Source organism: Bos taurus, chromosome 28 (genome assembly GCF_002263795.3).
Source record: "Bos taurus isolate L1 Dominette 01449 registration number 42190680 breed Hereford chromosome 28, ARS-UCD2.0, whole genome shotgun sequence".
Classification (NCBI taxonomy): domain Eukaryota; kingdom Metazoa; phylum Chordata; class Mammalia; order Artiodactyla; family Bovidae; genus Bos; species Bos taurus.
This window is the reverse complement of record NC_037355.1, coordinates 35,492,593-35,505,616: the sequence shown is the minus strand read 5'-3', so window position 1 is coordinate 35,505,616 and position 13,024 is coordinate 35,492,593. Positions and strand designations below refer to the sequence as shown.

The window sequence follows — 13,024 nt, the reverse complement described above, 5'->3', positions numbered from 1 at the left end:
TGATCTGCCTCCCAAAGGCCCATTTGAATGGATGGTCAAGAAAGAAAGTTCATGAAACAGTGAAGGATTATCCTTGGTTAAGTGGAAACACAATTGCCTCTGGTTGAGAAATGTTATCTCTCTAAGTTATGAAGATAGTGGTTTGGGCTATATCAGAGTCTAAGTCCTCAGGTATATAGGCATCCCTTATAGCCTTTCCCCTCTCTGCTAAGAGCTGTGATCCAAATGAAAAACCACCTTCTGTGGCTCAGATGCCTTCCATGATACAGACATGGACTGAAATTCATGCCTTCGGTGCCTGTGCCCACTTGATATGACTATAAGTGGACATATGGTCAGACACAGGCTCCCACCAAGTCCAGATTCAAAACACCTGAGACTTTAATCAACACACTTCTTACAAGGCTGTATCAGGAGAGGCACTCTCCTGATGAGGCTGAATTTCCTCTCCTTCCATGGGGAACAGAAGAACACAAGGTCTGGCAAGCCAGTTGAAGGAGGATCATAAGTTCTTGGATACAAATGAGTGTTTCAGAGACTGATATACCCCAAACCACTATCTTCGTAACTTAGAGAACATTTCTCAACCAGAGGCAATTGTGTTTCCACCCCAACCAAGGATAAGGGCACTGACCCAAATGATGAGGTTATTCTGAGGGGTAGAGGAGGGTGGGTTTGGGGCAGTGTCTGTATGGGCTCCCAGGGTTCTCTGGCCCAAGATTCTGATGAACCAATATTGCCTTTGTTTCCATATTTACTTCAGGACTCACCAGTCAGGCAGTCCTCAGCACAGGTGTACTTTCCAGATAAGGGATAAAGTAATAAGGAACATGCCCAACCAGCCTAATCCTTCATTGTTTCATATACTTTCTTTCTTGACCATCCATTCAAATGGGCCTGGAACCACTCAGCCACCTGTGGCCACTTGTGTTTCCAAGGGATGCACATTAACTACTAGGATTTGAGTTAATGCTGACTTGGGCACCCAACAGGTATCAAGATAAATATGTCTTCCTGGGAGTTCCCTGGTATCCTAGTGGTTAGGATTGCCAGCTGTCACTTCTGTGACACGGGTGCAGTGCCTGGTCAGGGAACTGAAATCCCATAAATAACACTGGCAAAAACAAAAACCAGAAAAAGAAAAAAGTCTTCTTCCCCACGTGCTCTCAGACTGAAGTCCCTGTAACCCATATCTTATTGGTTTTGTTTTTGGCTACAGCATGAGAGATCCTAGTTCCCCAACTAGGTATGGAACCCATGCCTCCTGTGTTGGAAGCACAGAGTTTTAACCCCTGGATCTCCAGGGAATTCCCCCATAGCCTATTGGGAACTATAACATTTGTGAAAAATCTTATCTCTAATAAGTTGCTTTATTTGTTGGTAGTCCAAATATGGCTTCTCCTAGAATAGTTTTCTTTCTAGCTCTCTTTGATCACTAGATACATCAAGTTTTATTTCCTTTTTGTGCGGACTATTCCATTCAAAATTATTCTACAGGTCCGATCTTTAACTGTCCTATGTCAACCCCATCTGAAACATTACAAAAAAGAAATCCTGGTCAAAAAACTGGGAAATGTTAAAATGTTATTTTAATCCAGAGATCTCATGCTATTTGTTGTTCATTGTTCTGTAGCATTGGTTACAGTGATCAAGGACAATGTACCATCAAGTTGACCCTGTTGCTTGCATTCTCGACAGTGTTCACATGTGACTTCATTTTCTACTATGAGGCGAATAACCAGGACAGTTCCCTTCCCCATCAGTGAATGCGCCAAACCAAGTTTTCCTCCATTGGTAGAAGATATAGAAAATTTCATTATGTAATCCTTCATATTCTATGATATAACATGCAAAAATTTCTTAGCTAAATACTCTATATACACTATTGATTCAATCGTGCTAGCCCAGGTTGTCTCTACCTTGACGCTGAGAGATAATGAAAGAGAAATTCAAGCGTACCTGGATTCTAGTTTCTGGAATGCCAATTTCTTTTTTGATTGAAATACACTTGACACACAGCACTGTATAAATTTAAAGTGTTGTTGTTCAGTTGCTCAGTCATGGCCGACTCTTTGCGACCCCATGGACTGCAGCATGCCAGGCTTCCCTGTCCTTCACCATCTCCCGGAGCCTGCTCAAACTCATGTCTATTGTTTCAGTGATGCCATCCAACCATCTCATCTTCTGTTGTCTCCATCTCCCAACAAACCTAAATGTACAACATATTAATTTGATTCATATGTGTATGTAATATGATTTCCATTGTAGTGATAATTAGCACCTCTATCATAAAACTTAATTTCTTTTTAGTGAATGAAATATTACATTCTAGTATCTTAACATACAATAGAATATTGTTGTCTATATTCACTATGTGATGTATTTGATGTCTAGGACATATTTATTACTTGTTGCAAGTTTGTACACTACAAAATATGTTCTAAGTCCCCCCACGCCCCGCTGATTCCCCTAGTAACTGTATACTCTGTTTTTATGAATTTGGCTGTTTTTCATTTCCAAGTGTAAGTCATATCTTATGTATTTGTCTTTCTCTGCCTGACTTATGTCACTTAGTCGAATGTCCTCAAGATCCATCCATGTTGTTGCAAATGTCAGGATATACTTCTTATGTCTGAATAATATTCCATTGTGTGAATGTGTATATCTCATGTTCTTATCCATTCATTTGTTGATGGGCACCTAGTTGTTTTTACATCTGAGCTATTAAGAATAATGCTATAAAAAACATAGGAGTGCATCTATCTCTTTAAAAACCTGTTTTCATTTCCTTTTGCTGTATACCCAGAAATGGAACTGCTAGATCATTGGGTAGATGTGTTTAATTTTTTGAAGAATCTCTGTGTTGTTTTCCATAGTAGCTGAACCGACTTGCATTTCCACAAAGAGCGTACACAACAAGTTCACTTTTCTTTTCCTTCTTGTCGAAACTTGCCATCCCTTGTCCTCTTGGTGATAGCCATCTTAAAGGTGTGAGGTGATAGTTTATTGTGGTTTTGATGCGTATTTCTCTGATTAGTTCCTTCGAAAATCTTTTCATGTACCTGTTAACCATTTATGTGTTTTCTTTGGGAAATGTTTGTTTCATCCCTTTGCCCATTTTAAAATCACATTGCTGTTGAGTTCTATGAGTTCTTCACATGTTTTGGATATTAACCACTGTACTTGGTTTGCAAAAATATTCTCTTGTTGCTTGCCATTTCATTTAATTGTTCCTTTTGCTGTGCAGAGGCTTCTAAATTTGATGTAGTCACGTTGGTTTTCATTTTTGTTGTGTGTGCCTTTGGTGTCATATCTAAAAGCTCATTACCAAGACTGATGTTGAAGAACTTCTACCCTGTTTTCTTCCTGGAGTAGTATGATATCATGCCCTATATTTATGATTGATTTTGAGTTAATATTTGTGACTGTTTTATGATAGTGGTCCAGTTTGATTGTTCTGCAGCTTGATCCAGTTTTCTCAATACCACTGACTGAAGAGACTGTCCTTTCCCCATTAGGTGTTCTTGGCTCCAGTCTCAAACATTTTTACCATATTTATATGGTTTCATTCTGGATTCTTTGTTCTGTTCTACTGGTCTGTGTGTTTATTTTTATTCTAGAACCATATTATTACTCTTGATTTGTGGTGTATTTTTAAATCAGATGGTGTGAATCTCCAACTTTGTTCTTCCTCAGAATTATTTTGGCTACCCAGGGTCTTTTGTGATCCATACAGATTTGGCTCTTTTGTTTCTATTTCTGTGAAAATTTCCATTAGAATTTGAAAGGGATGGAATTAAAACTCTTAAGTGTTGACCTATATCTATAAATTTATTTTCTATATATAAATCTGTGACCATTTCACAATATTCATTATTTCAATCAATGAACATCGAATGTCTTTCCATTTGTTTTTGCCTCTGACTTCTTTCAACAAACCTGTGTACTTTTCATTGAACACATATTTCACTTAAGTGATTAAATTTTTTCTAGGCATTTTATTGTTTTAAGCTATTGAAAAGGTCTAATTTATTTCCTTTCCAGATATCTCATTTTTCGTTATATACGAATACTGATTTCTGTATGTTGATTTTTTTTCCCCGTTTTACTGACTTTGTTTCCAACAATTTTGGTTTGTCTTTGGGATTTTCTATATGTAAAGTTATATGCAAGGGATGACAATTTACTTCTTTTTTATTTAGATGCATTTCATTCCTTTGTGTTGCCTAAATATTCTGGCTGGGACTTCCAGTTCTATGTTGAATAAGAGTGATAAGAGAGGGTATCTTAGCCATCTGTATGTCTCCTTTGGAGAAATGTCTATTTAGTTCTTTGGCCCATTTTTTGATTGGATCATTTATTTTTCTGGAGTTGAGCTGCAGGAGTTGCTTGTATATTTTTGAGATTAGTTGTTTGTCAGTTGCTTCATTTGCTATTATTTTCTCCCATTCTGAAGGCTTTCTTTTCACCTTGCTTATAGTTTTCTTTGTGGTGCAGAAGCTTAAAGTTTAATTAGTCCCATTTGTTTATTTTTGCTTTTATTTCCAATATTCTGGGAGGTGGGTCATAGAGGATCCTGCTGTGATGTATGTCAGAGAGTGTTTTGCCTATGATGTCCTCTAGGAGTTTTATAGTTTCTGGTCTTACGTTTAGATCTGTAATCAATTTTGAGTTTATTTTTGTGTATGGTGTTAGAAAGTGTTCTAGTTTCATTCGTTTACAAGTGGTTGACCAGTTTTCCCAGCACCACTTGTTAAAGAGATTGTCTTTAATCCATTGTATATTCTTGCCGCCTTTGTCAAAGATAAGGTGTCCATAGGTGTGTAGATTAATCTCTGGGCTTCTATTTGGTTCCATTGATCTATATTTCTGTCTTTGTGCCAGTACCATGCTGTCTTGATGACTGTGGCTTTGTAGTAGAGCCTGAAGTCAGGCAGGTTGATTCCTCCAGTTACATTCTTCTTTCTCAAGATTGCTTTGGCTATTCGAGATTTTTTGTATTTCCATGCAAATTGTGAAATTATTTGTTCTAGCTCTGTGAAAAATATTGTTGGTAGCTTGATAGGGATTGCATTGAATCTATAGCTCGCTTTGGGAAGTATACTCATTTTCACTATATTGATTCTTCCGATCCATGAACATGGTATATTTCTCCATCTATCAGTGTCCTCTTTGATTTCTTTCACCAGTGTTTTACAGTTTTCTATATATAGGTCTTTAGTTTCTTTAGGTAGATATATTCCTAAGTATTTTATTCTTTTTGTTGCAATGGTGGATGTAATTGTTTCCTTAATTTCTCAGTTTTCTCATTATTAGTGTATAGGAATGCAAGGGATTTCTGTGTGTTGATTTTATATCCTGCCACTTTACTATATTCATTGATTAGCTCTAGTAATTTTCTGGTGGAGTCTTTAGGGTTTTCTATGTAGAGAATCATGTCATCTGCAAACAGTGAGAGTTTTACTTCTTCTTTTCCAATCTGGATTCCTTTTATTTCTTTTTCTGCTCTGATTGCTGTGGTCAAAACTTCCAATACTATGTTGAATAGTAGTGGTGAGAGTGGGCACCCTTGTCTTGTTCCTGACTTTAGGGGAAATGCTTTCAATTTTTCACCATTGAGGATAATGTTTGCTGTGGACTTGTCATATATAGCTTTTATTATGTTGAGGTATGTTCCTTCTATTCCTGGTTTCTGGAGAATTTTTATTATAAATGTATGTTGAATTTTGTCAAAGGCTGTCTCTGCATCTATTAATATAATCATATGCCTTTTATTTTTCAATTTGTTAATGTGGTGTGTTACATTGACTGATTTGTGGATATTGAAGAATCCTTGCATCCCTGGGATAAAGCCCACTTGGTCATGATGTATGATCTTTTTAATGTGTTATTGGATTCTCATTGCTAGAATTTCGTTAAGGATTTTTGCATCTATGTTCATCAGTGATATTGGCCTGTAGTTTTCTTTTTTTGTGGGATCTTGGTCAGGTTTTGGTATTAGGGTGATGGTGGCCTCATAGAATAAGTTTGGAAGTTTATCTTCATCTGCAATTTTCTGGAATAGTTTGAGTAGGGTAGGTGTTCAGTTCAGTTCAGTCACTCAGTCGTGTCCGACTCTTTGCAAACCCATGAATCACAGCACGCCAGGCCTGGCTGTCTACTACCAACTCCCGGAGTTCACCCAGACTCACGTCCATCAAGTCAGTTATGCCATCCAGCCATCTCATCCTCTGTCGTCCCCTTCTCCTCCTGCCCCCAATCCCTCCAAGCATCAGAATCTTTTCCAAAGAGTGAACTCTTCGCATGAGGTGACCAAAGTACTGGAGTTTCAGCTTTAGCATCATTCCTTCCAAAGAAATCCCAGGGCTGATCTCCTTAGCTCTTCTCTAAATTTTAAGAAGACATACAGATGGCTAAGAAACACATGAAAGGATGCTCAACATCACTCATTATCAGAGAAATGCAAATCAAAACCACAATGAGGTACTATTTCATGCCAGTCAGAATGGCTGCTATCCAAAAGTCTTCAAGCCATAAATGCTGGGGAGAGTGGGGAGAAAAGTGAACCCTCCTCCACTGTTAGTGGGAATGCAAACGAGTACAGCCACTATGGAGAACAGTGGGGAGATTCCTTAAAAAAACTGGAACTAGAACTGCCTTATGACCCAGCAATCCCACTTCTGGGCATACACACTGAGGAAACCAGAATTGAAAGAGACATGTGTACCCCAGTGTTCATCACAACACTGTTTATAATAGCCAGGACATAGAAGTAACCTAGATGTCTATCAGCAGATGAATGGATAAGAAAGCTGTGGTACATATACACAATGGGGTATTACCCAGCCATTATAAACAATACATTTGAATCAGTTCTAATGAGGTGGATGAAACTGGAGCCTATTATACAGAGTGAAGTAAGCCAGAAAGAAAAACACCAATACAGTATACTAAGGCATACATATGGAATTTAGAAAGATGGTAACAATAACCCTGTATGTGAGACAGCAAAAGAGACACAAATGTATAGAGCAGTCTTTTGGACTCTGTGGGAGAGGGAGAGGGTGGGATGATTTGGAAGAATGGCACTGAAACATGTATAATATCATATATGAAACGAATTGCCAGTCCAGGTTCGATGCATGATACTGGATGCTTGGGGCTGGTGCACTGAGACAACCCAGAAGGATGGTATGGGGAGGGAGGAGGGAGTGGGGTTCAGGATGGGGAACACGTGTATACCTGTGGTGGATTCATGTTGATGTGTGGCAAAACCAATACAATATTGTAAAATAATTAACCTCAAATTAAAATAAATTAAAAAAAAGAGAGGGTATCTTTCTGACTCAGCTGGTAAAGAATCTGCATGCAAAGTAGGAGACCTGGGTTTGATTCCTGGGTTGGGAAGATCCCCTGGAGAAGGCAAAGGCTACCCAATCCAGTATTCTGGCCTGGAGAATTCCATGGACTGATTAGCCTATGGGCTGACAAAGAGTTGGACACTACTGAAAGACTTTCACTTTCACTTTCCTTGTCTTGACAATGATCTTGGAGAAAAATCTTTTTCTTTTTCACCATTGTGTAGAGTGTTAGCCAGAGCTGAGACGCCTGCTCCTCTCTGTGGATGTCCAGGAGAGGAGGAGAGAAGAGTGAAAGAGGCTGAAGGATAAAAAGATTGAAGGCAGGAGAGGAAAGGGAAGGATGTAGCAGTGACTAGTGGGGTCAAATGCAGTCCATATTTGGCAGACGTGCAGGGCTAGACACCTGTCTTGTTGAGGAGGAGACTCTGAAGTTTTCAACAAGGGCATCTTGGAGACCTCCTTTTAGCCTTTCCCCTGAGTCAGCAAGCTGCCCCCCACCCCCGCCCTTTTTTGTGAAAAATCTTCCAGATGTGAAGCCAGTTTCAAACTTTATTCTGAGGGAGGAGTTCCATAGGAGGCCTGGCTTGTGGCCTCATCCCGTGGCTCAGTGGGGAAGCCGTGAGCAGCAGAGGGTCAACTTTTTATTGGGATGTTGGCAGCTCACAGCTCTGGGCACTGCCCCCTTCCCTGGGGTGGGTGGGGGAGCTCAAAACTCGCAGATCACAAGGAGTGGCTCACTGCAGGGTATGTCATTCCACTTGCCCTCCCGATAGATCTGCTCACAGTTCTCTGGTTGTCCAGCATTGTTGTTGTTGGGCTCCCCACTGGCCCAGTTGGAATAGACCAGTGACTCCCCTGTGGGGTAGGTGAACTTGCCCTCCGTGGAGATGTCATTCATGCTCAGGAAAGCATCATTGTTCTTGGCTCTGACCAGCTGTGCCACGGCCTCGTTCTCAGCTGCAGAGCGTGGGGAGGCCAGCTGTCCCTTAGCCTCTCTGCAGAGCTGCTGGGCATCCGAATATGATTTTACAGCACCTGCCGTCTTGAAGATCTTCTCCCCGACAGCCTGGCCATCAGGGAAGAGCACCGCTAGGGGAAGAGGAGATTCAGGTTGGGGATGCGGCAGCACCTAGATCTTGTGCTTCAACTGGAGTCCCCAGCTCCCACGAGGGTACCAGGGCACCAGATAGAACAAAAGCAAGGCATTTTAATTACTGTGTAAATAGGAAAGACTTTGGCAAGGAAATGACACTGTAGAGTCCTGGGCAGTTCCTGAGAGTGTGGAAAACACCAACCAGGTGGCTCACTCTCACCCTTGCATGATGACTGGGCATGTGGAGTTGTCTGAGCCATTCTGTGCTGTGTGAAGGGGTGAGGAGAAAGGGGAGGACAGAGGTGCATCTGAGAGCAGCCAAGTGCTGACCTCTGCACTGGGGGCTGTCCAGTTTTGGCTTCCATATGCTCGCAGGTGAACCTATGGCCAGTCAGCCTCCCTGGACCACTGAGCAGAGGATGACGGCATCTGAGAGCTCTATGTGGGGGCGGGAGGGCAGGGTGGGATCAGCTTTGGAGAGACTCCTGTCTGGGCTTCAGAAAGTCATGTGTTCATCCCTACCCTGGCAATGACAGCCCAGGTGACAAGGGAAAGTCACTTCTCTTTTCAGAGTCTAATCCCTTATTTCCAAGGAAAAGGTACACTGCAAAACAGCATCCCCGATGTGACGTGTTAAGTATCTCTTTTTCTTCCATCCCATCCACACCCCTCTGACTTCCAGGGTCTGCATGGAAATCTTCTGGGCTCCTAAGAGGGCTCACTGGACTGGTTCTGAACCCAGGCTGCACCCTAACCCACTGCCCTTTTCCTCTGAGTAGCTTCAACAAGCAATCGGAGACCAGATTTTCCACGTAATCAGGATGGCGCCCAGACAGCCCCAGACAAGGTCAGTGCAAGCTTGTGTGCCGTGATTGGTTTATGTCCCATGCATCTGGGTGTGTGTGTGTGTGCATGCTTGAATACATCCGTGTGTCCATCTGAAGGTACATGGGCTGACTCAAGGTCCTCAGGATGGGTGTGCATATGTCTGCATGTGTGTTCATATATGTAGGTGGTGTGGACTGAGTGATGGTGTTTAGGTACACACAGGTGGCCAGCACATATGCCCAAGTTCACCTTTGTTTATATAAGTCTGCATGAAGGCTTAGGTTTTAAGTTGTGCCCAACTCTTTTTGACCCCATGTACTGAAGCCCACCAGGGACTTCTGTCCATGAGATTTTTCCAGGCTAGGATATCGGAGTGGTTTGCCATTTCCATTCCAGGGGATATTCCCGACCCAGAGATCAAACCCAGGTCTCCTGCAATGCAGGAAGATTCTTTACCAGCTGAGCTACCAGGGAATGAGGTAGTACATTGGTATGTAAATATGATTGTGCAAGAAGGAACACATAAACTGCTGAGAATTCTCATCCCACTACTTCAGTACTTAGTTGGCTTGAGTTCTTAGTGGCCAACCCTATGTCTCACCCAATCAGGCCCCTTAATGCTCTGCTTCTTCAGAAAACTCTACTTTTTTTGGATCAGTGAGGTTTGATAAGTGATGTGCATTCAAAGCTGTCATCAGGGAGAGCAGAGAAGGAGGAAGGGCAGTTGATGGAGCATCCCAAAGACGCAGGGCACTCAGGTGTGTGCTCCAAGAGGCCTCTGCCTGCTTAGGATCCAGGCTTAGGGAAGAATCTCTGCTTTAACTCCCCAAGAGGTGCAGGGGAGTCCAGGACTGGCCAGAGACTAGAGGCAGCCTATTCCTTCCAGACCCAGGGACATCTTTAGGGTAAGATACTTAGTGGCCACACACCAAGGATAGGTCTGAGCAGCCTTGAACCCCACAGGAATCATCCCACCCTGGATCTCAGGATCATGTCTGGATTCTCTGCTACTCTGGACTGTGCAGCTTCTTCTCTGGATATTTTCACACCAGGCACCACAGAGGGAAGAAATGCATTCTGGGTTGGGTGACCCCTTGTCTGTCCTAGGAACCTGCCCAGGGTAGGCTGTGGTGAAGGTCTGCTGAACTGGTGACATGGACCGCATCCTCCTCCTTGTCCTGTGCATCTACTTGAGCTTCTGGAGCATGTGGGGTACAGCTCTCTCCCAGCCCTGTCCTAACCCCACCTCCTGCCCCAGGTCTAGGTCCAGTCCCAGTCATGGTCCCAGCAAGTCCAATTTAGACCCAGCAAAGAGAACTACAAGCCAAGCCTAGACTAAGTCTGAGGCCCACGCTCAGGGCCTGGCAAGAATCAGGTCCAGGAACTCACCTTTCTTATACTGAGAGAAGGCATTTTGGAAGTGTTGCAGCTGTCCGTCTAAGATTGTCACCCACTGCCTGAGAGCATTGACCTCTGCAGGAGAGAGAGGCCAAGTGAAGACAGATCCAGAAGAGCCTGGGGTCACTCAGAGCCCAGGCCTCAAGGGAAGAGTGACCAGGTGAAGATGCAAGTTGGGGGTGGGGTAAGGAGGTGGAACAGAGGCCTAGGAAGTCCACCTCTGCTGACCTAGCTGGCCTCTGTGTCCACGGGATTTCCTGGGGTTCTCTTGTGAACAGTATCCCTGACAGGTCCCTTGCCTCACTGACAGTGAACCAGATGTCATTTTAATTCCAAATTCTAGGAATCTGATAGCACTTCCTTTTGCATTGCAGGGGGTGGTATGGTTGTAGGAGAGGAATACACATAGCTTGAGTATTTCCCATCCACTGAGTTATTGATGTTCAAAGTTATGTGATGAACTGGAGAGGGAGGTTAGCTTGTCATAAAGATCAGATAGAAAATCTGCTCAGGTTGTCTTCCAGTGAGTCATAGAGGCTAAGACCAGAGTCCCCCTCACCATACACCCTGTCAACCTTTCCTGCTTTGATCCCAACCTGTAACTAAATGGGTTACCTGAGAGGAGAGCTGAGCTGAATAAGGCCGCCTCCCTGCCCCACACCCTAATGGGGCCCCCAAGGCTTCCTTACCTGTAAGCCCACTCTCCCCCTTTGCTCCTCTTTCTCCAGGATCACCTCTGTCCCCCTTCAGTCCTGGGGGGCCCCTGGCACCTGAAGGGCCCTGCGGACCTATGGCTCCAGCAGGCCCTGGATAAGAGAAGTAGAAATGGGTGAGTGCTGAACATATATTTTAGCATTTTTGTGCCCACCCCCCCCCCGCCCCCCAGCCTCCACACATGGACTGTCATATGCCCAGGAGTACACCCTCCCACACACAAATGTCCCTCTGTGCCTGGAACCTCTGCTTGCATCCTCTCTATACACTGACTGTCCCATAACCTAACAACTAGCCTTCCCTGAATACAGACAGTCCCTGCTGCTCACACCACCCTCTCCCTGGAGACGGGCAGTTCCCAAAACCCAACACTGGCTCTCTCCCTGGAATGCCGGCTCTGACATGATGGCTGGTGGTGGTGGGCACAAGGGAATATGAGCCCAGCCCCATATCCATTGCTCACCTGCTTCCCCAGCACGTCCAGGGGCTCCAGTCTCCCCGGGGGCACCTCTCTCTCCTTTGAGACCTGCGGGGCCTGGGGAGCCCTGCATGCCTGGGGCACCCACTCCTCCTGAGGCAGAAACACATTGGAGAAACATGGCTGAGACGGCGCTCAGCAGGTACCATTTCTTCATCAGTGCAGCTTGTCACCCATAGCTCCAGGTGAGAGAGTGACCTGGGAGACTGCTCCTGACTGCTAGGTCTCCTCTAGGAGATTCAGTCAGTGTGGGAATGTGGGAGGTGAGGCCCAGGCCAGGCCTACCAGGCACGGACGTTCCAGGCTTTTCCAGGCACTGTGCACATACCCTGCTCCCTACCAGGGCTGCCAACGTCACCCCTCCCTTCTCCCTCCCTCACCCACCTCATACCACCCTCCTACCTTTGGGCCCAGTCTCTCCTTTGGGGCCTGGTGTGCCTGGAGGTCCCATGCTTCCCTGCCTCCATGAGGGGCCCTCTCTTCCAGCTGGACCAGGCATACCTGGAGGCCCTGGGAAAAAAAAACCAGCCCCCTCAGTGACACTGAATGTCCTCGGAACGGAGTGCATAAAAGATGGGGCTGTAATAGAAGTCAGACAGGCAGCCTCCTCCTAAAGATGTTGCCCTCACTCTCCACCCTCCCCATGAGCTCCAGTCTTCCCTGAGATAACCCTGTGCCAACTTGAGAATGACCTTCCTCTTCCTGTGGTAGAATCTCTGCACGCCTACTGCCATGGCCTAGCAGCAGCACACCATCTGCAGACACCTGCATTCCATGCCCAGCTGCTTACCAGGTGGTCCAGGGTCTCCCTTTGGTCCGGGTTCTCCAGCAGAGCCATTGTCCCCTTTCAGCCCAATGGGGCCAGCTGGTCCAGGCCTCCCTGCTCATCCTGCAGGTCCTGGTGAACCTGTGGCCGCAGAAGAGATGGACATAAAGCTGATCCCGGCCCAGGAGGAGCCAGCTGCCTGCAGGGTCAGGGCCTTGGCATTCTTTCAGGGTTCTGTAGGGTGTAGACACTGCCCTTCCAGGTGACTGGTCCAGTGGCTATCAAGAAATGCGTGTCCACATCTCCATTTTACAAGTGAAGAAACAGGCTTGCTGAATTGATGGCAGATCCAAACCAAGACTCACCTGGCTTTGCATACAATGCAC

General features: G+C 44.7%; 1 protein-coding gene across 1 annotated transcript; it reads right to left on the bottom strand.

Annotated features, from left to right (window-relative positions):
• Positions 1 to 8,018: 8,018 nt before the first annotated feature.
• Positions 8,019 to 12,710, bottom strand: LOC112444733 (collectin-46-like). The gene is made up of 6 exons (XM_059882654.1): positions 12,663 to 12,710; positions 12,253 to 12,382; positions 11,858 to 11,965; positions 11,370 to 11,486; positions 10,672 to 10,755; positions 8,019 to 8,450 (listed from the first exon to the last, which is right to left on the bottom strand). Exons 1-6 carry the CDS (start codon positions 12,708 to 12,710, stop codon positions 8,068 to 8,070), a joined length of 870 nt encoding a protein of 289 aa, XP_059738637.1. The 3' UTR covers positions 8,019 to 8,067.
• Between the last annotated feature and the right edge of the window lie 314 nt (positions 12,711 to 13,024).

Bases quoted from the DNA above. Each gene is read 5' to 3' on its own strand.
- LOC112444733 (XM_059882654.1), bottom strand. From the start codon at position 12,710: ATGGCTCTGCTGGAGAACCCGGACCAAAGGGAGACCCTGGACCACCTG. The intron at 12,383-12,662 runs GTAAGCAGCTGG...TTTTTTTCCCAG, and splicing joins GGGAGACCCTGGACCACCTG to GGCCTCCAGGTATGCCTGGT. The intron at 11,966-12,252 runs GTGAGGGAGGGA...TTTCTGCCTCAG, and splicing joins AGGAGGGTGGTATGAGGTGG to GAGGAGTGGGTGCCCCAGGC.